Source organism: Thamnophis elegans, chromosome 16, assembly GCF_009769535.1.
Source record: "Thamnophis elegans isolate rThaEle1 chromosome 16, rThaEle1.pri, whole genome shotgun sequence".
In the NCBI taxonomy this organism is placed as follows: Eukaryota; Metazoa; Chordata; class Lepidosauria; order Squamata; family Colubridae; genus Thamnophis; species Thamnophis elegans.
In genome coordinates, this window is record NC_045556.1 from 5,206,992 (window position 1) to 5,231,281 (window position 24,290).

At 46.4% G+C, this 24,290-nt stretch overlaps 1 protein-coding gene and 1 long non-coding RNA gene across 3 annotated transcripts; both read right to left on the minus strand.

The window, feature by feature from the left end:
* Nucleotides 1-216: 216 nt before the first annotated feature.
* LOC116518890 lies at nucleotides 217-8,044 on the minus strand. Its single transcript, XR_004256596.1, has 8 exons — nucleotides 7,835-8,044; nucleotides 6,455-6,528; nucleotides 5,960-6,075; nucleotides 4,697-4,780; nucleotides 3,946-4,059; nucleotides 2,886-3,008; nucleotides 2,228-2,288; nucleotides 217-721 (listed from the first exon to the last, which is right to left on the minus strand). It is a non-coding gene; the product is annotated as an uncharacterized LOC116518890 (long non-coding RNA).
* Nucleotides 8,045-9,724: 1,680 nt separating this feature from the next.
* On the minus strand, nucleotides 9,725-23,259 carry LOC116518889. 2 transcript variants are annotated; one of them, XM_032232425.1, is made up of 6 exons: nucleotides 22,734-23,259; nucleotides 20,840-21,165; nucleotides 19,069-19,217; nucleotides 15,442-15,739; nucleotides 11,215-11,313; nucleotides 9,725-10,145 (listed from the first exon to the last, which is right to left on the minus strand). In XM_032232425.1, exons 2-6 carry the CDS (start codon nucleotides 21,026-21,028, stop codon nucleotides 9,927-9,929), a joined length of 954 nt encoding a protein of 317 aa, XP_032088316.1. In that variant the 5' UTR covers nucleotides 21,029-21,165; nucleotides 22,734-23,259; the 3' UTR covers nucleotides 9,725-9,926. The 2 variants fall into 2 exon arrangements, with proteins under 2 accessions (XP_032088316.1, XP_032088315.1); XM_032232424.1 differs by lacking the exon at nucleotides 22,734-23,259 and having other exon boundaries at nucleotides 20,840-21,194.
* Between the last annotated feature and the right edge of the window lie 1,031 nt (nucleotides 23,260-24,290).

Below are 24,290 nucleotides of genomic sequence, written 5' to 3' on the forward strand. Positions count from 1 at the left end.
ACTGCAAAATCCCCATTCCCTCCCCACTCCTGGGGAAGGATACTGCAAAATCCCATTCCCTCCCGATCAGTGGGACTTGGGAGGCAGAGAATAGATTGGGGGTGGGGCCAGCCAGAGGTGGTATTTACCAGTTCTCCTGACTACTCAAAATTCCTTACCGGTTCTTCAGGACTGGTCAGACCTGCTGAATACCACTTCGCTGGGAACCAAGTTGCTACAATTCTCCATTCTCCGGCGATTCGGCCCTACTCGGAAAGGGGACCATGGTTCGGGGGGCCCAAAAGGCTTGGGGACAAAAGCTGTGGGCTGCAGGGTCTGAGCAAAGCTCCTCATCCTGCACATGCTTTAGGGGGGATTTAGGAGAAGCTGTGGGGGCTAATAAATTTTGTGGGATGCTGAAGATGTATCAGAGAGGGTCCCAGCGATTGAAGAGATGGGCCAGAAGGGAGAAGCGAGGGCTGACTTTGCGCCCTCCTGATGTTCGAAGAGGTGTCCTTTTGCTCTTCCTCGGTGCAGGCTTGAAACTCTTCCTCTATCTTTACGTGATGGGAAGAGCAAGGAGCCATCCTTCCGCGAGGAAACCTCCAGAATCTCATGGCAATGAGCCCTTTGCCCATCCTCTCCGAGGCTGGTGGGAAGTCTTGGAACCTGCACCTCTTTCCCCGGCGGTCGCTTGGAAAGCTGGCGGATGTGTTGAATCTGTTCCTGGAATCTCAGTTGGCTGTTGGGAGGAAAGGCAAGCTTGGGTTTTAACGACCATCCGTTCCTGTAGTCCTCGGCTTTCAACAGCCAAATAGGGACCGTCCAAGTGTCTATGGAGATCCTCCGTCATCCAGGTGAGGATGGATGCCCCAAAGGTGCTTTTTTTCCCCAAGAGGCAGCTGGACTTCCTGTTCTTCTTTGAAGGCGTTTTGCCTCAAAGCAAAACATCTTCAAAGAAGAAAGAAAAAGAGGGACGGAGGAAAGGAAGGGAAAGAAGAAAGAAAAAAAAGAAGGGAGGGAGGGGAAGAGGGAGAAAGAAAAAGGAAGGAAGGAGAAAAAGGAAAGAGAAAGGAAAGAAAAAAAGAAAAAGAAAGGGAGGGAAGGAAGGAGAAAGAAAATAAAAAGAAAGAAAAAGAAAGGGAAGGAAGAAAGGAAAAAGAAAGAAAAAGAAAAAGTGGGAGGGAAGGAGAAAAGAAAAGAAAAAGGAAGAAAAAAGGAAAGAAAAAGGGAGGGAGGGAAGGGGAAAGAAAAAGAAAGAAAAGAAAGGGAGGGACGGAAGGAGAAAGCACAAAGAAAGAAAAAAAGCAAACAAAGAAAAAAAGAAAGGGAAGGAAGGAACGAGAAACAAAAAAGAAAGGGAGGGAAGGAAAGAAAGAAAATAAAGAAAAAAGGAAAGAAAAAGAGGGAAGGAAGAAGAAAAAAGAAAGAAAGAAAAAGTGGGAGGGAAGGAAGAAGGAGGAAAAGAAAAAGGAAAAAAGGAAGGAATGAAAGAACAAAAGAAAAAAGAAAGGGAAGGAAGAAAGAAAAAGGGAGGGAAGGAAGGAGAAGGAAGAAAAGAAAAAGAAAGGAAGAAAAAAGGAAAGAGAAAGGAAGAGGGAAGGAAGAAGAAAGAAAGAAAGAAAACTAGAAAGTCCAGTTGTCTCTTGATCTTTGAGACTTCAATGGCATTGAAAAAAGTGACTTATCACCGTTTTTCACACTTACAATTGTTGCACCATCCCCAGAGTCAGGTGATCAAAATTCGGACGCTTGACAACTGACTCATATTTATGACGGTTGCCGTGTCCCATGAACCCCTTTTGCCTCCTGACAAGCAACATCAATGGGGAAGCCAGATCCACTTCACAACTGTGTCACTGACTTCAACAACTGCAGTGATTCACTTAACAACAGTGGCAAGGAAAGTCATAAGACCAGGCAAAACTCACTTAACAAATGTTTCACTTAACCACAAAAATGTTGGGCTCAGTTCTGGTCGTTAACTATTTGTACATCCTGCACCTCTTACCCCAAAAGTCCTCAATGGAAGCAGCCAAGATTTTTAAAAACATAAAAAGAGCTGAACTTTCAATGGCTGAAGATTTCTCCAAAAAGTAGTGATTATATATACTGTATATTTTTTAAAAAAATATAGGATTAAAAAAAGGATTTGAATCTTAAAACAAAAATTACAAAGCTTTTTAATCTCTTCTCGTCTTGCGGTGAAGTTGAGAACTAACTGAAATAAGAGCTGGAAGCTCCTCACCTTGTATTAAGTTCTCATTTTTCTCTTTCAAAGTTTGAATTTCACAGGCCATGGCGGAAATCTGGGAGTGAGAAGACAAAATTAATAAAACTCTGCAAAGAGGGAGCCGAGATCCTTTTAAAGAGCCTGCAGCCAAATGATGAAAGTAACTGATTTACTTTGGGGTCTTATTTCAATTATTTTGCTCCTGCTTTTTTTTTGTTTTTCAAATAAAACTTTTCCCCAAAACTCAAATCAGTCATTGAATGCTTGCAACAGCCTTACCCAGGTTGGAGGAAAACCTGGAAATGATCGTCTTAACTTCACCAAGAAAAAATAAAATAAAACTAACATCATACAAAAAATGCAGCCCTTCGTAGATTTGCGTTACTCAATCATCCTTTAAACGGGTGGAATTCAGCTGCAAATGTGATAGACAAGTTTATTTTTCAATAACTGGGGGGAATTGGAGGAGAATTGGGTTTCACCTTGGGGGCCCACAGTGGGTGTGGCCAAGATAGGCGTGGCCAGTTTGCCATCACTCATGTTGGGGGGCGCCTGTGGCCCAGCGGAAATAGGCTCCTGAGCTCCGTTTTCGGCTGCAATGGCCTCGCGCAGCCCTCTGCAAGTGAAAACGGAGCTTGGGAGAGCCTGATGCTGACAAATAAGTTGTGCTTACCACATCGGTTTTGGCTTCCAGCTGCTGACGAAGGCTCTGTTCCCCTTCCTCCCTCTTGGATGCGTCTCCAGCTTCCAAGTGTCTTTCTTCCGACGGAAGTCCGAGGGATTCCTGTGAAGTGGTCTTTGGGAGGAAGCAAACTGGAAGTCATTCCGGGCATTGCTGAGGGAAGGAAACAGCTAAAGAACAGGGGGGGTCGACTTGGGAGGAAGGCCACAGGTGGACGGTGAACGGCCCCTCCCAGAGGGAATAAAAGGGGAGCGAAAGGGGAGTGGAGTTTGCAGGAGGCACTTAGTTCGTTCCTGCATTCTTGCCAAGTATTGCGGCATCTGAAAGATATCGGCCTGGCCACTCCCCCAGGCTGACAAAGGTCGGTAATTTTGAACTATCTTGAAAGACTGTGGGAGAGGGAAGACTTTGCGGGAGAGGAATTCAGTGTCAATTAAATAAAAGGGGTTTATCGGGACGAGGACTCGGCTTCGTGCCGCTGGGGAAGCCTCGGTCAGAACACCTACAACCAGAGTTGGGTTCCTACCAGTTCGCACCAGTTCGGTAGAACCGGTTCGTCAAATCTACTGAACCGGTTAGAAGAGGTTCCACCAAAAAGCAGGCCACACCTACAGAAGAGGTTCCAAAAATTTTTGAAACCCACCACTCACAAACACACACACACACACATACACACACAGAGGGAGAGAGAGAGAGAGAAAGAGAAAGAAAGGAAGAAAGAAAGAAAAAGTGAGAGATGAAAGAAAGGAAAAAGGGGCAGAGAGACAAAAGGAAGAAAAGAGAGAGAGAGAGAGAAAGAAAGAAAACACATGGCCATCAGGCCACTCCCACCAGGTCACATGGCCTGCAAGCCACTCCCACAAAGGAGGCCACACCCACAGAGTAGGTTCGAAAAAATTTTGAAACCCACCACTGCCTACAACCCATTCTAGGACTGGCTGATCACCCCTGCTCCAGTGGGACCTCCAACGTCCCAAAAACAAGGGTCGGTATCCAGGCAGCTGGGACTCAACTGGTGGCCCATGAAGACGATGGAAAGGTGGAATCTCACCAGCACTCGCGGGACGTTCTGAGGTGGCATTGTGCTCCTTGCCTTGACTCCCCCTTCCTGATGCTTACTGGATCCGGCTCGCGGCTCTTGCCTCTGCCTAAACAGTTCCTTCAGCTTTTGGGGGACAGAAACAGATGGAAAGAATAGTCTGGTTAATGACAATTATACGCAGGCTTGAGGGTTTCTAGAAGCTACGAATGCCATACGAGCTAAATCTCGATCCAGCGGGATCTGCAATTGGCTAACGTGGGGTTATAAAAGTTGACGGATGCTTCAAGTTCAGAAGAGATGCTTGGAGTGTGCAGGAATGGGAGAGAGCTTCGTTAAGGCAAACCCCATTCAGAACAGTCAGAGGATTCATGGCTGGGAGAGACATGGGAACAAGATCAGCCAATGAATGGGCCTAGCAACTCAGTCAGCCAATGAGGGCTGTTTAGAAACTGAAACAGTATTTGCTGGAGACAGCTCGGTGTCTGGGCGTCCAACTGTTCTGTACTAAAGCTGCAAGTCTGTGCAAATCCCCCCCCCCAAACTACCGTATTTTTCAGAGTATAAGACACACCTTTTCCCTCAAAAAGGAGGCTGAAAATCTGGGTGCGTCTTATACAATGAATTCAGCATTTTTTGCCTACTGAAACCCCGCCCCTTCACCAAAATGGCCGTGGAGGCTTTCAGAGAGCTCCTGGGGGCTGGGGAGATGGCAGAAGGAGAAAGATGGGACAGTGAACAAATGCCAGGACTGACATCTCACCTGCTCCGTCACTGAATGATGCTGTAGCCGGAGACCTTCCAGCTGGTTCCCAACAATCTTTCCCTCCAAGCCAGCAGGACGCCCCTAGAAGGGGTGGAAAATCAGAACTCTGGGTCAGCAAGTATGTCCTGATTGTAACTTCTTTTAGTACATAGGAAATTAAACCTCTCAAGAGTTTTGTCAACCGATTACAGATTATGAACTATTATGACCTTTGAGGTATCTCTCCAAACACACACTTCCATATTCATCATTTTTTAATGACCCATAATAATCCCTTGTGGGGTGGACTCGGAGCAACTGAATGGAGCTAGCAGAATGTTTTCATGGCCAGATGCCCTTCCCTGTCGCCAATGTGGAGTTTTGTTCATCAGATATATACTCTCATGTTGCCCAAAGGGAGAGAAATATCTGCCTCTACCTAGGATTGAACTCACAACCTCCTGATGGTGAGGCGAGAGCTCCACCACTAGGCCACCGCGCCACTCCAAACTCTTGCTTCCTTATTCTCTGGTTAACGTCTCTAAGGTTATATAGCACGACCAATTGCTCTCCGCTCTTCACCAATTCTACATGCTCCCAAATTTATGTTTAAAAGGAATAACTACCTCAGATCTTCCCTCTTGTTCAAAAATTAATCCCAATTCAAAAATGTCACTGGGTCAACAAGGGTCGTAGATCTGGTTTTCACCATGGCCCATTGGATGTTCTTCTGGCCGAGGTTTCCCAAGAGCAGGAAGCAAACTCCTGGTCCCGACAAAATCCCCTTTTATTAATTGCCTGTGAATTCTGCTCATTCATATCCAGCAAAGTCTTTCCAGGGAGGATTTACAGTCACAGACCTTATCTGGCTTGGAGAGCCGCCAGGCCGATCTCTGCAAAACTTGGAGAGTCAGGAACCAATTAAGCGAACTAATTGTCTCCTGCAAACTCCACTCCCCTTTCACTCCTCTTTTATTCCTCTGGGAGGGGCCATTCACCGTCCACCTGTGGCCTTTCCCAAGTCGACCCCTGTTCTTTAGCTTTCCTTCATCTGGCAACTCTGCACATGTGCACACTGGGAACAGGCTCCAGCTGTTTTCCTCACTGATGTCTGACTCTGAAGGCAGCTGATAACTGGCATCGGTGGCCCCCTCTCTGCCTCGACACACAGCCCTCGTCAGAGCTTCCCCAGACTCCAGGACTGGCCCAGGTTCCTCCCCAACCTCCTCACTGTCCAAATCTGCCAGATCCAACAGACATGTCCTCTTGACCAGGACTAACCTTCTCATTGGAGGTCCCTGGACCTTCTCTGTTATCTTTGGCTCTGGTGAAGTCTCATCTCCAACGCAGCTCTCTCCACATCTCTGGTCTGCCTGAGATCTCTCCAGGCTTGGTCCCTGGAGACAAGAATTCTTGTTCTGACCTAGGCTTCCCCAAAAAGCACCAGGCAGAATCCTGGTCCTGACAAAACCCCTTTTATTCAACAATGAATTCCTCTCATTCACACTCAGCAAAGGCCTGGCAAACAGTCTTTCAAAGGAGTATTTAGGACCACAGACCTTATCTAGCTTGGAAAGCTCCCATGTCAATATTTCCCAAATGTGGTGCTGTGCAAGGAAAGACTCTGGGCACAGAGTCTCTGAGATTCACGACATGCCAGCCTTCTCGGTCAAAAGCGCCTTTTATTTCCCGGAGAACATGGACCTATCGTTTCCCGTGAAGATCTAGGGGTCCTTTATACCTTCAGATTCTGTCTCGTTGATTTGTGTTCCTTACTTTTCAGCAAGTTGCTCCTCCAAATCACGGACCAGCTGCTGAAGCCTCTGCTTCTCCAAACTCCACTCTGCCTTCTGTCAAGAAAGAAGCAGCCAACTCAGCAGATAAGAGGCCCTGAGATGCTGCTGCTGTAGAGGTCCTCCAGGGCATCGCTGAGACTTAAACATGGCCCGACCAGCCAAGTCCCAAAAAAGACAGACCAATAAAGGAGAATATTTGTAGCTGGGGGGTTGAAATGAGGAGCCCTGGTGCTCTCTGAGCTTGGTGGTTTTCCTGCAGACTGTTTCATTATCGAAACTAGGCAACATCATCACCGCACTGATGATGGTGCTTAGTTTGGGTAAGGAAACATTTGTAAGAAAACAAGCAAGCTCAGAGAGCATCACGGACCCCACAGTCCTCCTGTTCTTCCTCCTCTTCCTTTCCACCACCCACCTCCTCCTCCTAAATCCTTCCTCCCTTCTAGGGCTGGTGATGTTACCTAGTTTGGACAATGAAAGGTCTAGATGAAAATCACCAAGCTCAGAGAGCACAAGGGCCCCACAGTTGTCTTCTCTTCTTCTTTTCTTCTTCTTTCTTCTTCTTCTTCTTCTTCTTCTTCTTCTTCTTTTCTTCTTCTTCTTCTTCCCTCCTCCTCTTCTCCTCCCTCCCACCCAACTACCTTCTAGGACTGATGAGGTTACCTAGTTTGGGCAATGGAAAGTCTAGAAAAAAACTACCAAGCTCAGAGAGCACCAAAGAGCCCACAGTCATTATCATCATCTTCCTTCTTCTCTTCTTTTTCTTCTTCTTCTTCTCTTCTTCTTCTTCTCTTCTTCGTCGCTCTTACTTCTTTCTCTTCTTCTTCTTCCCTCCTCTCTCCTCTCCTCCTCCTCCAACCACCTACCTTCTAGGATTGATGATGTTACCTAGTTTGGGCAATGAAAAGTCTAGAAGAAAACCACTAAGCTCAGACAGCACCAAGGATCCCACAATCCTCCTCCTCCTCCAACCCACCTACCTTCTAGGATTGATGATATTACCTAGTTTGGGCAATGAAAAGTCTAGGAAAAAACTACCAAGCTCACAGAGCACAAAGGAGCCCACAGTTGTCGTCATCTTCTTCTCCTCTCCTTCTCCTTCTCCTTCTCCTTCTCCTTCTCCTTCTCCTTCTTCTTCTTCTCCTCTCCTCCTCCTCCCCTCCAACCCACCTCCCTTCTAGGACTGATGATGTTACCTAATTTGGGCAATGAAAGGTCTAGAAGGAAACCACCAAGCTCAGAGAGCACCAAGGACACTACTGATCCTTGCCTAGAGCTGAAAGTTCAAAAGAGCTAGGACAATTGAACAGCCAGGAGACAAGGAAGGGGAGGGAAACTACCAAGAAACTGTTGGCCCCACCTTGGCTTGGAGGGCCTGGTTCTGGGCCCTCATTTGTCCAACTCTTCACCTTTGGTCCTCAAAGCGGCATCCATGTCCTCCCATTGGTTTCTCCAGTCTTGGGAGATGGTCCGTTGCTCATCCAGCTGTTTGCCCAACTCTTCAGCTTGTCTTTCAAGGTCCTGGCAGTGCACCTGTAGAAGGCCCTTCTCCTTCTGCAACTGGATCTGAGATTCCTAGGGAGTATGGAACCAAGGGGAAACAAGGTAGAAGGTCCATCAAAAGCTTTCGTGAATTCTTCAAAGCTGCCTGGAAAGGAATCGGGGAACCGTTTTGTACCTATGGAGTTCCTTCTAAGGAGTTCCTTCTAAGGGAAGTCCTTTTCAGCCCAATCCCTTTAACCATTGGGCTATCTTGTTCTCTTGACTCAAGTGGTGTCATGCCTGCAAGCCATCTTTTCTTTGGACTTCAGGCCTGCCACACTTTCTATTGTTTACTTTCTATTGTGGGGAAATGGGAGGTGGGGGATTATATGGAGTTGGATGATATGTAGCCATAATAACATTCTTCTTAGAAAGTCAAGGTCATCTTTGTCTCTGCATTTGGCCGGAACTGGATGGGTGAACTCTGTTTCATGGCAGGGGAGGATTGGACCGTGGGATGGACTTGTGGGTGATGGGGCAGAGTCTTGAACTTTCAACTGGGTGGGGAAAACCTGGAAGCTTTCAGATTCGGGTTTCCCCAGATGTGCCAATAGGACATCTCTAATAAAGTGGAACGTTGAAGCCTCAGAGTTTTATTTTGTTGGGGGTTTTTGGAACCCCGACAAGTAGGTGTCAACTGCCTTGAAACACCAATGGAATGGATATGCTCAAGAAATAAAATCATTTCTTGAAAGCAAACAAAATATTGGACAAAAATACACACAGGTTGGAAAAAAATGATAAAGCAACATCTAGATTTAAAACCAGAAATATTTTGATTGATTGATTGATCGATTTGATTTATTAAATTTATAGGCCGCCAATCCCGAGGGACTCCGGGCGGCTTACAGAAAATAAATTTTAAAATAATTTTAAAAGAAGAGTTAAAACAAACAGAGGAAAACAGATTAAAAGAGATTAAAGAGCCAAGGTGGCGCAGTGATTAAATGCAGCACTGCAAGCTACTTCAGCTGACTGCTAGTTCTGCAGTTCGGCGGTTCAAATCTCACCGGCTCAGGGTTGACTCAGCCTTCCATCCTTCCGAGGTGGGTAAAATGAGGACCGGATTGTTGTGGGGGCAATATATGCCTCTGTAAACCGCTTAGAGAGGGCTGAAAGCCCTATGAAGCGGTATATAAGTCTAACTGCTATTGCTAAAAGAAGCACATCATGACCCAGTCTAATCGGGGCTGGACCTCGGTCGAGAGGTCAACAGCCCAGGCCTGCCGGAATAGCCAGGTTTTGGTAGCCTTTCGGAAGGCCATGAGAGGTGGGTAGGGTCCGGATCTCTGGGGGTAACTCATTCCATAGGGTCAGGGCGGCTACAGAGAAGGCCCTCCCCGGGGAGCCGCCAGCTGACATTGTCTGGCTGATGGCACCTGGAGAAGGCCCACCCTGTGCCGAGGTGGCGCAGTGGTTAAATGCAGCACTGCAGGCCACTTCAGCTGACTGCAGTTCAGCAGTTCGGCTGTTCAAATCCCACCAGGCTCAAGGTTGACTCAGCCTTCCATCCTTCCAAGGTGGGTGAAATGAGAACCCAGACTGGGGGGCGATATGCTGACTCTGTAAACCGCTTAGAGAGGGCTGAAAGCCCTATGAAGCGGTATATAAGTCTAACTGCTATTGCTATTGCTAACTGCTATTGCGATCTTATCGGCCACTGGGAGGTCTTGGGCATTTGGGAAGAAGGTCTGAAAGCTTCTTACCTGAGATGTTCACAGCTTTCCTGCAGGGCTTTCCTGCTCTCTCCTGGCCCTGCCACTCGGCCGTTCTTTCGAGGAGGCATTTCCTTCTCTTCCAGTAACTGGGTCCGTTCGTCCTCCAGAGCCCGGACGTGGTTAGCGTGGGACTTCTCCTCCTCCTCCAGAAGATGCAGCTTTTCTACAAGAGCTCCCAGCCCTGGGTGGCTCTCAGCTGCTGTAGAAGGAAGCTCTTTGTTCGCTTGGGAGGAGAATTGCATCTCCTCCTTCACGAGGACTTTCTTTTCTTCCTCTTGGTTGGCCGATTCTTATCACTCGCAAGCTCTGATTCGAGAGCCGAGATCTGTTCCCCAGATCCTTCTTGGTTTTTCTGGCATGCTTCAACTCCAGACTGAGATGCTGGATTTGTTGAAGCAAAGCCACATTCTTCTGCAATGAAGTTGTCACAAGAGAGAAATCTTTCTTTTTTCCTATCCAAAGTTTTTTTTTATTGTTTTTAACACAACTTTACACATATTACAGAAAACAAAGTGTTGACCCGATCTTTTCCTTTCACATCCTCTCATTTACCTACCATATTTTTTGGACTATAAGACGCACCAGTGTATACGACGCACCCAGAGTTAGAAGAGGTAAGTAAGGGGGAAAAAAGTGTTTGTCTTCCCTGGGCCCCAGGAGCATTCTGCAGGCTTCAGCAGGGCTGGGAGAAGGCAAAAAACGCCTCTGGTTTTCATCTGGAGGGGCGCTTGGGCGGCTAAAAATGGCTGTATTCAGTGTATAAGACGCACCAACATTTTCACACTCTTTTAGGGAGGGAAAAGGCGCGTCTTATACTCCGAAAAATACAGTACTTAATCAATTTTACATCATAGCTGGGTTTTCACTTTCAGCTAAATTATTTTTTTTGTCATTTTCCATTTTTATACTTATTTTTTTCTTAATACATAAACTTAATACATAAACTTAATACATAAACTTAATACATAATCAATTGCCCCTTCAAAGATTACATCAAATTATCATTTCATATTTCTCTATTGGTCTATTTTGCTATGAACACTATATATCCACGAGAGAGAAATCTTTAGAGTTCATTTTCATTCAAAATACAGACAAAGCCTCCTTCGAAAAGGAAAACAGCCTCCCATCTAAAAAATACAAGGGCAAATTGTTTTCTTGAACCAAGATAGATAGATGTAGATAGATAGATAGATAGATAGATAGATAGATAGATAGATAGATAGATAGAAAGATAGATAATGTTGGATTTTCCCCTTACCAGAGGGAGCCCCTTGTGGAGTACAGTGAAGCCGTTACCATGGCAACACCACTGTGCTGCACAGTAGAAGCCATTTTACGGCAGTACAGTAGAAGCTATCTAAAGGCACAACAGGCTGCAAGATAGATAGATAGATAGATAGATAGATAGATAGATAGATAGATAGATAGATAGATAGATAGATAGATAGATAACACACACACACACACACAGACCTACCTGTTTGATGTTCTTGTAAGCAGCATGGAGTTGGCGTCTTTCTCGCTTGGCTTCCAGTGACTGTGTGGCTGTTGGGGGACCGGCTGAGATCTGCTCTCCCTGAAGACCCAAAGGAAGAGAAATGGGTCCTTAAAAATAGTTCTCAGACCATCACTGTTCTGACCCAGGCTTCCGAGAGCAGGAAGCAAACTCCTTGTCCCGACAAAACCCCTTTTATTAATTGACTGTGAATTCTGCTCATTCACATCCAGCAAAGTCTTTCCAGGGAGGATTTACAGTCACAGACCTTATCTGGCTTGGAGAGCTGCCAGGCCGATCTCTGTAAAACTTGGCCAGAAGTCTTGGAGAGTCAGGAACCCATTAAGCGAACTCATTGCCTCCTGCAAACTCCATCCCCTTTCGCTCCTCTTTACTTCCTCTGGAAGGGGCCATTCATCATCCACCTATGGCCTTACCCAAGTCGACCCTGTTCTTTAGCTGTTCCCTTCATCTGGCACTCTGCACATCTGCACACTGGGAACAGGCTCCAGCTGTTCTTCTGCCCCACTGATCTCCGACTCCAAAGGCAGCTGATAACTGGCATACGGCCCTGGCCTCCTCTCTGCTCCAACACAGAGCCCTCCTCAGAGCCTTCCCCAGACTCCAGGACTGGCCCAGGTTCCTCCCCAACCTCCTCACTGTCCGAATCTGCTACCAGCTCTGCTGGCTGCTGGTGGACCACAACAATCCGTACGACAACAGTGAAATCAAGAGCTGAGAGTGAACTGGCTAAGAAAGAGTGTTGGAAAAAGAAGTGAAGGGAGGGGTCCTTCCATTCCCCACCATCCAATCGGAGCTGAAGAAGCTTCTTGGATGAGAAGCCAAATGACTTCAAAGAAAGAACCAAAAGCCCAGTTGATTCCTGAACTGGACTTGGCTGGGACAACCAAGACCTGGATGTGACTGAGAATCTGCACAGACCTTTAGCTACATCAATTGGAGGAGGGGATTAGAGGATGCTGAATGGGGGCATTGCCCCAAAAAGACTTCAATGGCCATGGGGCTGAACGTGTTTCAGTTTGAAACAAGTGGTGGATGGAACGGAGTATCCTGCAACTGAGAAGAATTGTATTCAAGGTGAAGGTTTCCCTCGCACGTATGTGCTAGTCGTTCCTGACTCTAGGGGCGGTGTTCACCCGTTTCAAAGCCGAAGAGCCAGCGCTGTCCGAAGACGTCTCCGTGGTCATGTGGCTGGCATGACTCAACGCCAAAAGCGCACGGAACGCTGTTCCCTTCCCACCAAAGGTGGTCCTTATTTTTCTACTTGCATTTTTTAATGTGCTTTCGAACTGCTAGGTTGGCAGAAGCTGGGACAAGTCATGGGAGTTCCCTCCGTTAGGGATTCGAACTGCCGAACTGCCGATCTTTCTGATCGACAAGCTCAGCTTCTTAGCCCTGAGCCACCACATCCCCTGTATTATGAATTATATCATGCATTGCTTATTTCTTACCAAAAGCAGTACCCACTCTTTCAATCTTAACATCTTCAAGGGCAAGCCATGCGGGAGAGCCCGTGGCAGCAGTCCAGCTGCTCCCTCCGCTGGTTCAGACTAACCTCCTTGACGCATTTCAGCTGCTGCACCATCTCATTCCGTTTTTCTTCTAAGCTCTTGATGCAGTCTTCAAGGCAGACAGGCTTTTTTGAAGGCTCCTCAACTCTTGGCCAACGTCCAATGTTTCCTGGGTCTGAAGAGAGAATTTCCCCTTTTGTTTTAGCCACGGTGGCGCAGTAGTCAGAGTGCAGTACTGCAGGCTACTCCTGCTGACTGCCGGCTGACTGCAATTCGGCAGTTCGAATCTCATCAGGCTCAAGGTTGACTCAGCCTTCCGTCCTTCCGAGGTGGGTAAAGCGAGGAGCCAAAATTGTTGGGGGCAATAGGCTGACTCTGTAAAACCGCTTAGAGAGGCCTGTAAAGCACTATATAAGTCTAAGTGCTATAGCTACTTTCTTTCCTCCCTTCCTCTCCTGCCCTCCCTCCCTCTGGTTAGAATGCAGTATTGCAGGCGAATTCTGCCGACTGCCAGCAGTTCGATCGGCTCAAGGTTGACTCAGCCTTCCATCCTTCCAAGGTTGGTAAAATGAGGACCCAGATTGTTGGGGGCAAGAGGCTGACTCCATAAATTGCTCAGAGAGGGCTGTAAAAACACTGTGAAGTGGTATATAAGTGTAAGCACTATTGCTATCTTCCTTCCTTCCTTCCTTCCTCCCTCCCTCCCTCCCTCCTTCCTTCTTCCTTCCTTCCTTTTTTCCTTCCCTCCCTCTCAGTGGTTAGAATGCAGCATTGCAGGCTAACTCTGCTCACTGCCAGCAGTTTGATCCTGACCAGTTCTAGGTTGACCTCAGCCTTCCATCCTTCCAAGGTGGATAAAATAAGGACCCAAATTGATGTGGGCAATAAGCATGCGCGCTCACATTTTCGATTCTGGGGGAACTGGTTGCTACATTATGTGATGCCCACCTCTCGTTTCAGATCCAGATGTTAAGATTTGGAAGGTTTTCCTTACCACATGTTCGCTCTGACTGAAACCCGGGGAAGCAAGCAGTGATCCCTTTGACCAAAGTAAGACTTGGTTTTCGCCAGCTCCATTTCCATCTTGAAGATCCTGAAAGACACACCAAACAAGAAGATGGATTCCTGTTTTCCTAGGAAAGGTTAATAGGAATATCTCGGGTTTTCTAGAAGCCACGAAATAGCCACATGGTTATGAAATATTTCCCAGCTTCATGAGTGAACAGAGTTGGCTTCTTCTGAAGAACAGCAACGGACGGTATTCGGAAAATTTCAACTTCTTTTTTCTTTTATTTCTGATATACGATCAGAAATATTGTATTTACTCTTGTTGTAAATATTGTAAATACTGTTGTGGCCCGCCAGCAGAGCTGGTGGCAGATTCAGGCAGTGGGGAGGTTCTACTTCTAAGTTTTACATGCTTTTGAACTGCTAGGTTGGCAGAAGCTGGGACAAGTAACAGGAGCTCACTCCGTTACACGGCACTAGGGATTCGAACCGCTGAACTGCCGATTGTTCTGATTGACAAGCTCAGCGTCTTAGCCACTGAGCCACTGCGTCCCTCCTTTGGGAAGCCTAAGTCAGAACAAATACTCCTGTTCTCCAAGAAAGGGGCTACTCACTCATCCAGTTCCCCTTTTCGTTTCCTGCCTTCCGAACGAATGACTTCCAACCATTTTCTTTCCTTTTCCAGGTAGGCAAAGGAACTCTCCATCTGCTGCAGGAAAGACAGGAGTCAGGGAAAATTTCACAGGCCGCCCTATGCATTATAATAATCTGTATCTTCTCCCTTAACAATTTCTCTTCGGTGAAATAGAATTTGCTTTAGAAATTCTTTCACGGAGAAGATCGCTTGCCCCATTGTAACATCTTCCTTGTTGCAACTCTTTAAGGGAATCGCTGTGGTTAGTGACACAAGCAACATGGTTGTTAAGTGAATCTGCCTTCCCCGTTGTGGCCCACCAGCAGCCAGTAGAGCTGGCCGCAGATTCAGACAGTGAGGAGGTTGGGGAGGAACATGGGCCAGTCCTGGAGTCTGGGGAAGACTCTGATGAGGGCTCTGTGTCGGAGGCAGAGAGGGGGACAGAGCCGTATGCCAGTTATCAGCTGCCTTCGGAGTCGGACATCAATGAGGCAGAAGAACAGCTGGAGCCTGTTCCCAGAATGCGCATGCACAGAGCTGCCAGAGGAAGGGAACAGCTAAAGAACAGGGGTCGACTTGGGAGTAAAGCCACAGGTGGATGGTGAATGGCCCCTCCCAGAGGAAATAAAAGAGGAGCGAAAGGGGAGTGGAGTTTGCAGGAGACCATTAGTTTGCTTAATTGGTTGTGACTCTCTGAGGCTCCTTGCCAAGTTTTGCAGCTTATCAGCTCTCCAAGCCTGATAAGGTCTGTGACTGTAAATCCTCCCTCGAAAGAAGACTTTGCTGGATGTGAATGAGCAGAATTCACAGTCAATTAAGAAAAGGGTTTTTTGTCAAGGATAAGGAATTTGCTTCCTGCTCTTGGGAAGCCTTGGTCAGAACACCCATTGACTTTGCTTTTCAGAAGGTCAAAAATCACGTGATCTCGAGTCCCTTTTTAAGTGCTGCTGTAACGTTGAAGGGTTCACTAAATGAACTGTTGTAAGTCGAGGACTGCCTATACAGTCCGCAGATTGGGGAGAGGTCGTACATTACCTTCTGTCTCAGGGAAGAGAGCTCAAATTCCATCATGTCAACTTCCAAATCAAGGTTACGGGCTCCAGACTCTCGAGGCTGCCCTGACAGCGAGTCGCCCGCCTCTCTAAGCTTCACGTTCCTTGGTGTCTCTTTCAAAACGTTTGCCTGCAGATCCGGCTGCGAGCCGCTCCACCTCTTTCTAGCCAATGGCTGAACGGTGTTAAACTCCTTTGTATGGTGGTTAGGAAAGGAATTTCTCCTCCTAAGACTTGAGCCGGGAGGCTGTGTGTTGTACGCCAGATTCCTTGGAACATCTCTGCCCAAAAGAAATGTGTAAATAAAGACATAAATAAATAAAGAGCTGAAGAACCAGTTTTGGTGGCCATGATTTTAAAAAGATTGGAGACTCTAGAAAGAGAGCAGAGGAGCAACAAAGAGGATTAGGGGACTGGAGGCTAAAACATATGAAGAACGGTTGCAGGAACTGGGTAGGTCTAGTTTAATGAAAAGAAGGACTAGGGGAGACATGATAGCAGTCTTCCAATATCTCAGAGGTTGCCACAAAGGAGTCAAACTATTCTCCAAAGCACCTGTTGACAGAACAAGAAGCAATGGGTGGTAACTAATCAAGGAGAGAAGCAACTTAGAACTAAGGAGGAATTTCCTGACAGTGTGGACAATTAATCAGTGGAACAGAAGTTGCCTCCAGAAGTTGTGAACGCTCCAACACTGGAAGTCTTTAAGAAGCTATCGGATAGCCATTTGTCTGAAACGGTATAGGGTTTCCAGCCTAGGCAGGGGGTTGGATTAGAAGACCTCCAAGATCCCTTCCAACTCTGCTATTGTATTGAATCTGCTTGGATGAGAAGCGAAACCTCTTCAAAGAAAAACAAGGAAGTCCATTTGCCTCTTGGGGAAAATAAAAAGAATCAAGGAGAGATTCAACCTAGAAATGAGAAACTTTCCGACAGTGAAACAGAATATCGGAGTTGGTAGGGGACCTTGGAGGTCTTCTAGTCCAACCTCCTGCTCAAAACTGTCCAATCTAGACAAGGGATCTGAGATCTCTGCTTTATCACTTTCTATGGACTAACCAAGTGGTTTGTCCTTTAATTTTTTTCATGCCAGCTAGGGACTGGCTGTCTGTTTGGTGATTTGGCTACAGTGGTCATCTTGGTGCTGCCCTCTAGCTGACCGTACCTTCCTTCCTTCCTTTCTCTTTTTTCCCCTCTTATATTCAATTGTGTCCAATTTATTATTTATTATTTGTTTTATTAATAAAATTTATAGGCCGCCCAATCCCGAAGGACTCCAGGAGGCTTACAAAAAGAAGAGGAAAAGAAATAATAAAAAAAAAAATTAAAAAGACAAAAAGACGACAGATTTAAAATCACAACATGCGTTCGATCTGATCAGGACTGGACCTCAACAGTGAGGTCAACAGCCCCAGGCCTGCCGGAATAGCCAGGTTTAACAGCTTTTCTGAAGGCCATGAGAGTGGGTGAGTTCCGGATCTCTGGGGGTAGCTCATTCCAAAGGGTCGGAGCAGCCACAGAGAAGGCTCTCCTGGGGAGCCGCCAGCTGACATTGTCTGGCTGACGGCATCTGAAGGAGGCCCAATCTGCAGGATCTCACCGGCCGTAGCGAGGTATGTGGCAGTAGGCGGTCTCGCAGGTATGCTGGCCCTAAGCCATGTAGGGCTTTAAAGGTAATGACTAACACCTTGAATTGCATCCGGAGACCAATTGCTAGCCAGTGCAGCTGCGGAGCACAGGTGTAACATGGGTGTACCTCGGTACACCCAATATCACTCGCGCGGCCGCATTGGATAGCTGCAGTCTCCGAACGCTTTTCAAGGGTGGCCCCATGTAGAGTGCATTGCAGTAATCCAGTCTAGAGGTGACAAGGGTGTGAGTATTCTCTGCCTCGACTTGCCCTTTTCTTGGCAAGGTTTTCCAGAAGTGGTTTGGCTGTGCCTCCTTCTTAGGACAGTGAAAGAGGGATTGGCCCAAGGATCACCCAGCTGGCTCCGTGCCCGAATGGGGACTAGAACTCACGGTCTCCCATTTCTAGCCTGACGTATTATTAACCATTGCACCAGACTGGCTCTGTATCTCTTAAGATGCCATCAAAATGGGACGAGAAGTGATGTGATCTTTCCAGGTATCCAGAAAACACAATCCATGAATATGGGATTGAAATAGCTTCGTAAAGAAGCAAGAATGTCCAATTAATTCAGCTGCACCTGAGACAGGCAACGTTACGGGAGGCTGGATACGGGCTTGAAGTTTGAAAAATGTTCTCGGCATGCTCCCCAAAAGCACTCTTGTGGAAGACCCGCTTAGATCAGGAGCAAGTCAGTTGCGAGACACCCATTTCCCGGGAAGTATAATAACCCTCTGAGATGTTTTTCTCCCATCCTTCCATGACCTTGATGGCGCCAAAAACATTCCGGGCGGATTATATGACATTAGTCGATAACCTGGCATTGCTCGGGTATTTATTTAGAGGGGGGGAAATGTGTGAACCAAACGTAATTTCTAATGTTGGATTTTCCCCCTTACCAGAGGGAGCCCCCCCTTGTGGAGTACGGTGAACCGTTACCATGGCAACACCACTGTGCTGCACAGTAGAAGCCATTTTACGGTAGTACAGTAGAAGCTATCTAAAGGCACAACAGGCTGCAAAATAGATAGATAGATAGATAGAGTAGATAGACAGATAGATAGATAGAAGACAGACAGACAGACAGACAGACAGATGATAGATAGATAGATGATAGATAGATAGATCAACAGAAGATAGAACAAAGAAGACAGAAGATAGAAGAAGATAGAAGATAGAAGATAGATAGATAGATTGATATTTAGATAGATTGAAGATAGATTGATTGATAGATAGTTAGATAGAAGATATAGATTGAGAGATAGAAGATAGATAGATAGATAGATAGATAGATAGAGATAGATAGATAGATAGATAGATATAGAAGAGACAATAGAAAATAGAAAGATGATGAAGAAGATAGATAAATAGATAAGAGATAGATAAGAGATAGATAGATAGATAGATAGATAGATAGATAGATAGATAGATGATAGATAGATAGATAGATAGATCAATAGAAGATAGAACAAAGAAGACAAAAGATAGATAGACGATAAGGATAGATTGATATTTAGATAGATAGAAGATAGATTGATAGTTAGATAGAAAATATAGATAGATTGAGAGAGAAAAAGATGGAAGATAGATAGATGATAGATAGATAGATAGATAGATAGATAGATAGATAGATAGATAGATAGATAGATGATAGATAGATAGATAGATGATAGATAGATAGAAAGTAGAAGATATAGAAGAGATATAGAAGATAGGTAGATTAGAGATTGAGAGTTTAGCTTGCTAACGGAATGCAGTGGTTAGCATGTTGGACTTGAACTAAGGAGACCCAGATTCAAGTCCTCACCCAACCACCGAGAGCAAACTACCCCAGTCCTGTATGGTTTCTTCCTCCTGGCTGCAGTGTGTTACAGGAGAACAAGTCCTGCTGTATCCAAAAGAGTAAACCCCTCATTAGATTTCATGCCAAAGCTTCCCTTGCCCCACCTGCCCTTCGTATCCAGTTTATTCCAAACCTACATTCTTTTGTTGCTGGCCTGAGAGCCAGGCTGGGACCCCACAGACATGGCTCTCAGAGGTGCAGGGTGTAGGAACTTCATGGTGGCTCCTCCTGGGTTGCTCTGTGGGTTGCTGAGCTCCAGGGCTGCTGTTACCCCATTGCTCTTTAGCTGGAAGAGAGAGGAAGAGTTTCAAAACTCAATTGGGAAGATGTGACCATCCTAAACCAGGACAAGAAATAATGGGTGGGAACTAAATCAAGCAGAGAAAGCAACTTGGAATTAAGGAGAAACTTCCCAACAGTGAGGACAATAAACCAGTGGAACATGCTCGTCCTAACCTTTCCAAGAGCAGGAAGCAAACTCCTGGTCCTGACAAAAAACCCTTTAATTAATTGACTGAATTCTGCTCATTCACATCCAGCAAAGTCTTTCGAGGGAGGATTTACAGTCACAGACCTCATCTGGCTTTTGGAGAGCTGCCAGGCCGAGATCTGCAGAACTTGGCAAGGAGTTTCGGAGAGTCAAAAACCAATTAAGCAAACTAATTGTCTCCTGCAAACTCCACTCCCCTTTTGCTCCTCTTTTATTCCTTCTGGGAGGGGCCATTCACAGTCCCCCTGTACCCTTACTCCCAAGTCGACCCTTGTTCTTTAGCTGGTCCCTTCGTCTGGCAACTCTGTGCATGCACACACTGGGAACAGGCTCCAGCTGTTCTTCTGCCTCACTGATGTCTGACTCTGGAGGCAGCTGATAACTGTCAGAAGGCTCTGGCCCCTCTCTGCCTCCGACACAGAGCCCTCATCAGAGCCTTCCCCAGACTCCAGGACTGGCCCATCCCCAACCTCCTCACTGTTTGAATCTGCTGCCAGCTCTGCTGACCACTGGCAGGCCACAACAGAACAGCTTGCCACCAGAAGTTGTGGGCTGGACTAGAAGCCTCCAAGATCCCTCCCAGGTCTATTCCATTCTAAAGTCCAAAAACACCAGGGAATTTCTAGAAGCATCCAAATTTTGATCACGGGACTATGGGGGAACGCGGCAAATGGGGATTAACTCTGGAAAACACGGCAGTGAGTCCATTTTTCTCGGTGCTGTTGTAACTTTGAACCGTCCTGTTCTGACCCCCACCTTGTCCGTTCAAAAACGAAAGGCCAAACAGAACGTTCAAAGGAAAGTTTTTTATCAGTCCCGGCTCTTGCTGGCTGCGAGCCCAAAATAAACACAGACAAATGCTCTGGCAAAAGTCCTAACTCACAAACTGCGACAAAGCAGGATTATATAAATCAAGTTCACTTATCCAAGTGCTTTTCTCGATGATTGCACACGAATGGAGAACGTTGACTAGAACAGAAATGGAATGTTGACTTCTGCAACCAGGGCGTGGCACCATCAGTCTTTTAACCACAGGAGGAGATCCTAACGAGCAACAGCTGCTCGTTATCATCCCCTGTGAGTCCTCAATTGTTCCTCGGTCAGCCCTTCTCCTGCGTGCATCCCGAAACAACTCACAGGAGGTTTCTGTGTCAGCCTCTCCTCAGATCCAAGGCTCAGTCATTACCTGGGGACCAACTAGTCTCTCTGAGCCCTGCTCGGAGTCAGAACCCTGTCCAGGGCCTCCGCCTCCTCCAGGCCTGACTCATAGGGCCCCTCGCTGTCAGAGTCTGATAGCAGCTCCCAAATCTTGCCAAGCCACAACATGTCCCTAAACAGATGGCAAGTTGAGGGCTTCCTTTTGCGAGTCCCCCTGACTTGCAAAGGTTAACAGCCAGCAGAGACACCTGAGCGCTTACCTGCGATGGAAAAGGACTCTTCGAAGGAAGGATCCTTTCTGAGGCCAAAAGTGACCGAGAGAAGGACACAGGGTTTCCGCTGGTATTTTCCGACTCTTCGCTGGGGACCTGGAGCTTCCTGCCTCCCAGAGCTGCGTTGGAAACCTCCACCGACGCCTCCGTAACGGGAAGGCAAACTCCGAAATCCATCCCACTTACGGAGAAACATTTAAGGCGTTGAAAATCCCAGGGAAACGTCCCTTGCCTGAGCAATGCGGCCAAAATCAACGTGATGATCCAATCTGGAATTCTGGCTGATGGAGGTTTGTGAATCCAGCCTGAAGAACCTAAAAAATAATCCATGACCCAAAATAGAGGGGGGGGGTTTGACAGTTTTTCCAAAAACTAGCATTTTCCCGGTTCACCGACAAAAGGGCGACAGACAAAAGCACGCCCGACTAAACCGCGGTGACAAAACCGCCAGTTCTGAACTGCGCCGATGAATGAGCGCTGAATCGCGCTGACAACAGCGCGCCGACAGAAGGGTGCTGTAAACCTAAACCTAACCCTAACCTAACCCTAAACGTAACGCTAACCTAACCCTAAACCTAACGCTAAATCTAACGCTAAACTAACCCTAACCTAACCCTAAACCTAACCCCTAACCCTAACCCTTACCTTAACTTAAATCGCCCTTCTGTCGACGCACTGCTGTAAATTGACCTTCTGTCGCCGCGCTGTTGTCGGCGTGTTGATGACGTCGTGGTTTTAGCGACGCGATTTTGTCGGCGCGCTTTTGTCAGGTCACAGCATTTTCCCCAATACATGAAAAAAGTTTCTCACAACAGAACGAAAGTCTCACAATCAGGACATTTAAAACGGTCCAAAGCAAGATTGTAGTCAGCAGTTCTAACCAGTTCTGGAGAACCGGTAGTGAAAATTTTGAGTAGTTCGGAGAACCGGCAAATGCCACCTCTGGCTGGCCATGCCCCATCTATTCTCTGCCTTCTGAGTCCCAGCTGATCGGGAGGGAATGTACTTTTAAGTACTATAATGTACTTTTGACCGAAGACAATGAAGTAATGGATTCTAATTTCCTAAATGCAGTTGTAAATTCACTAGATGGCTTCAATTAAGTTGTTACTCTACAAAACAGCGTTTAAAAGGGACGGTTCAATTTATTAAGCCACTCAGGATAAGGGTGTTATTTTGTTCAGCGGATTGTTTTAGATGACAGTTATAAAAACAAGATCTTTAGTAATGTTAGTAATAGCAAGCTTGAGTTCTACACGTTTTAGGTAATCTTGATTAGTTTACTGAACCGTTTTATCTAATGCCAAATTTCGGATAATATTTGTATTTTCATATTTGGGTCTTTGGCCAGAAGTAAATGTTATCTTTATTTATTTCAAAGGAAAACGTTTAACAGAACTGAAATACACTAATGTTCAGTAAATCAAGAATGCGAAACAAAAGATTTGCTAATCAAGAGCGGAAGTGATCCACACACAGAAGACAACAAGAAAAGGAATGAAAGGGGGGGGGGGCAAAAACTTTTAAAACGGAGCATCTTTTGGTGGATGTAATCTGGAGAAGGCAGATTCTGGGGGAGTTTTACCTGGAAAAATTCTGCTAAAAGAGGAGAAAGAAACCAAATGCCCAAATTAAAGAAGGAATTGTATAGCAGAGTCATTGTTGCAAAGAGATCCCAGGGGGGGGGAAAAAACAGATTCCCATTCAGCCAAAACTCATGCATCTGTAGAGGAAGAGTTCCTTAATCAGAAATCATTCTAATTAGAAAGCTATGTTTTTCCCAGACTCTCTGATGCGTTGAACAAATGAGCCCAGCTTCCTTCTAAAGGGAAAAATCTCAGAGAAAAGCAATTTTAAAAAAGCGATTGTCGTTCCTGCTTACCTCCTAATAATCAGGGATACCAAGTGGGCAATCTCAGAAGAAACGGGGCGTGATCAACCATCTCCCCTCAATCTGGCTTCTGGAGGCACTACAGCTTTCCCCAGGCCAAGAGGAATCAATAGGACAATGGCTGCTATGGGAACTGTGGGGCAACTAATCGTCGCTACTCGCTTTCAATTGTTCAGGAAACTGGTAGGTTTGAAAAAGAGTCACCTGGCCAAGTAGGAAGAACAGGAAAATAGCCAAGAGGAGAAAAGTAAACTTTGCTGGCAGCTCCGTAAGCTGAGATGGACGGTTTGATACGGCAGCAGCGGCTTTGCTGCAAATTAAGACATTTGCTAAGTGAGTTTCGCCCTCTTTGACGACTTTTCTTGCCACCGTTGTTAAATGAATCGTTGCGGTTGATAAAAGTTAAGTCTCACGGTTGTTAAGTGAATCCGGCTTCCCCATTGACTTTGCTCGTCAGGTGATTGCAAAAGGGACCCCGGAGACACGGCCACCGTTGTAACTATGAACCACTTGCCAAGCACGTCTGAATTTTGATCACACGAGTCGGGGGAATGCTGCAATGGTCGTTAAGTGTGGGAAATGGTTCACACGGTACCTTTTCAAGGGCTGTTGTAACTTTGGAACGGTCGCTAAAGGCATTTGTAAGTCAAAGAAGTGGGTTCAGTTCTGTAGAAGAGACTGACTCAGGCCTTAATAGCCCATTGACAAAGGTGGGGGGGGGGATTTTATTTATTATTTATTTATTAATGGGATTTATATGCCACCCAATCCCAAAGGATTCCGGGCGGCTTACAGAAAGAAGGGGAAAGAAATAATAAAAAGAAAAAAAGGCAGATTTAAAATCACAACACATGCATTCGTTCTAATCGGGGCTGGACCTCAACAGTGAGGTCAACAGCCCCAGGCCTGCCGGAATAGCCAAGTTTTAATAGCTTTCCTGAAGGCCATGAGAGTGGGTAAGGTCCGGATCTCTGGGGGTAGCTCATGCCACAGAGAAGGCTCTCCTCCGGGGAGCCGCCAGCCAACATTGTCTGGCTGACGGCATCTGAAGGAGGCCCAATCTGTGGGATCTCACCGGCCGCTGGGAGGTATGTGGCAGTAGGCGGTCTCGCAGGTACGCTGGCCCTAAGCCACGTAGGGCTTTAAAGGTGATAACCAACACCTTGAATTGCGTCCGGAGACCAACTGGTAGCCAGTGCAGCTCGCAGAGGAAGGTGTAATGTGGGTGTACCTCGGCACACCCAATATCGCTCGCGCGGGCTGCATTCTGGACCAGCTGCAGTCTCCGAATGCTTTTCAAGGGTAGCCCCATGTAGGGTTGAGTTTCTGCCTCCCTTTTAGGGAAAAATTCTACCCTATGTGGGAAGTTATCATCCAGCCCTCCCCCAGAAAAATGAAATATCCTAGGAAATATTGAAAAGGCAGAATATTTCTTTGGATGTGAAAAGAAACATGTTTTAAAAGACAGAATAGTTGCCTATAGCTTTCTGCCCATCCCCAGCTAATGGGCTATTAAGATGTCAGGCTAGCCCACTTTACATAATAACG

Coding starts and splice junctions, on each gene's coding strand:
- LOC116518889 (XM_032232424.1), bottom strand. CDS start 21,181: ATGGATTATTTTTTAGGTTCTTCAGGCTGGATTCACAAACCTCCATCA. Junction 19,218..20,839: donor AGAGTCCTTTTCCATCGCAG/GTAAGCGCTCAG, acceptor TCTCTCTTCCAG/CTAAAGAGCAATGGGGTAAC. Junction 15,740..19,068: donor CAGGCCAGCAACAAAAGAAT/GTAGGTTTGGAA, acceptor TCTTTTGGGCAG/AGATGTTCCAAGGAATCTGG.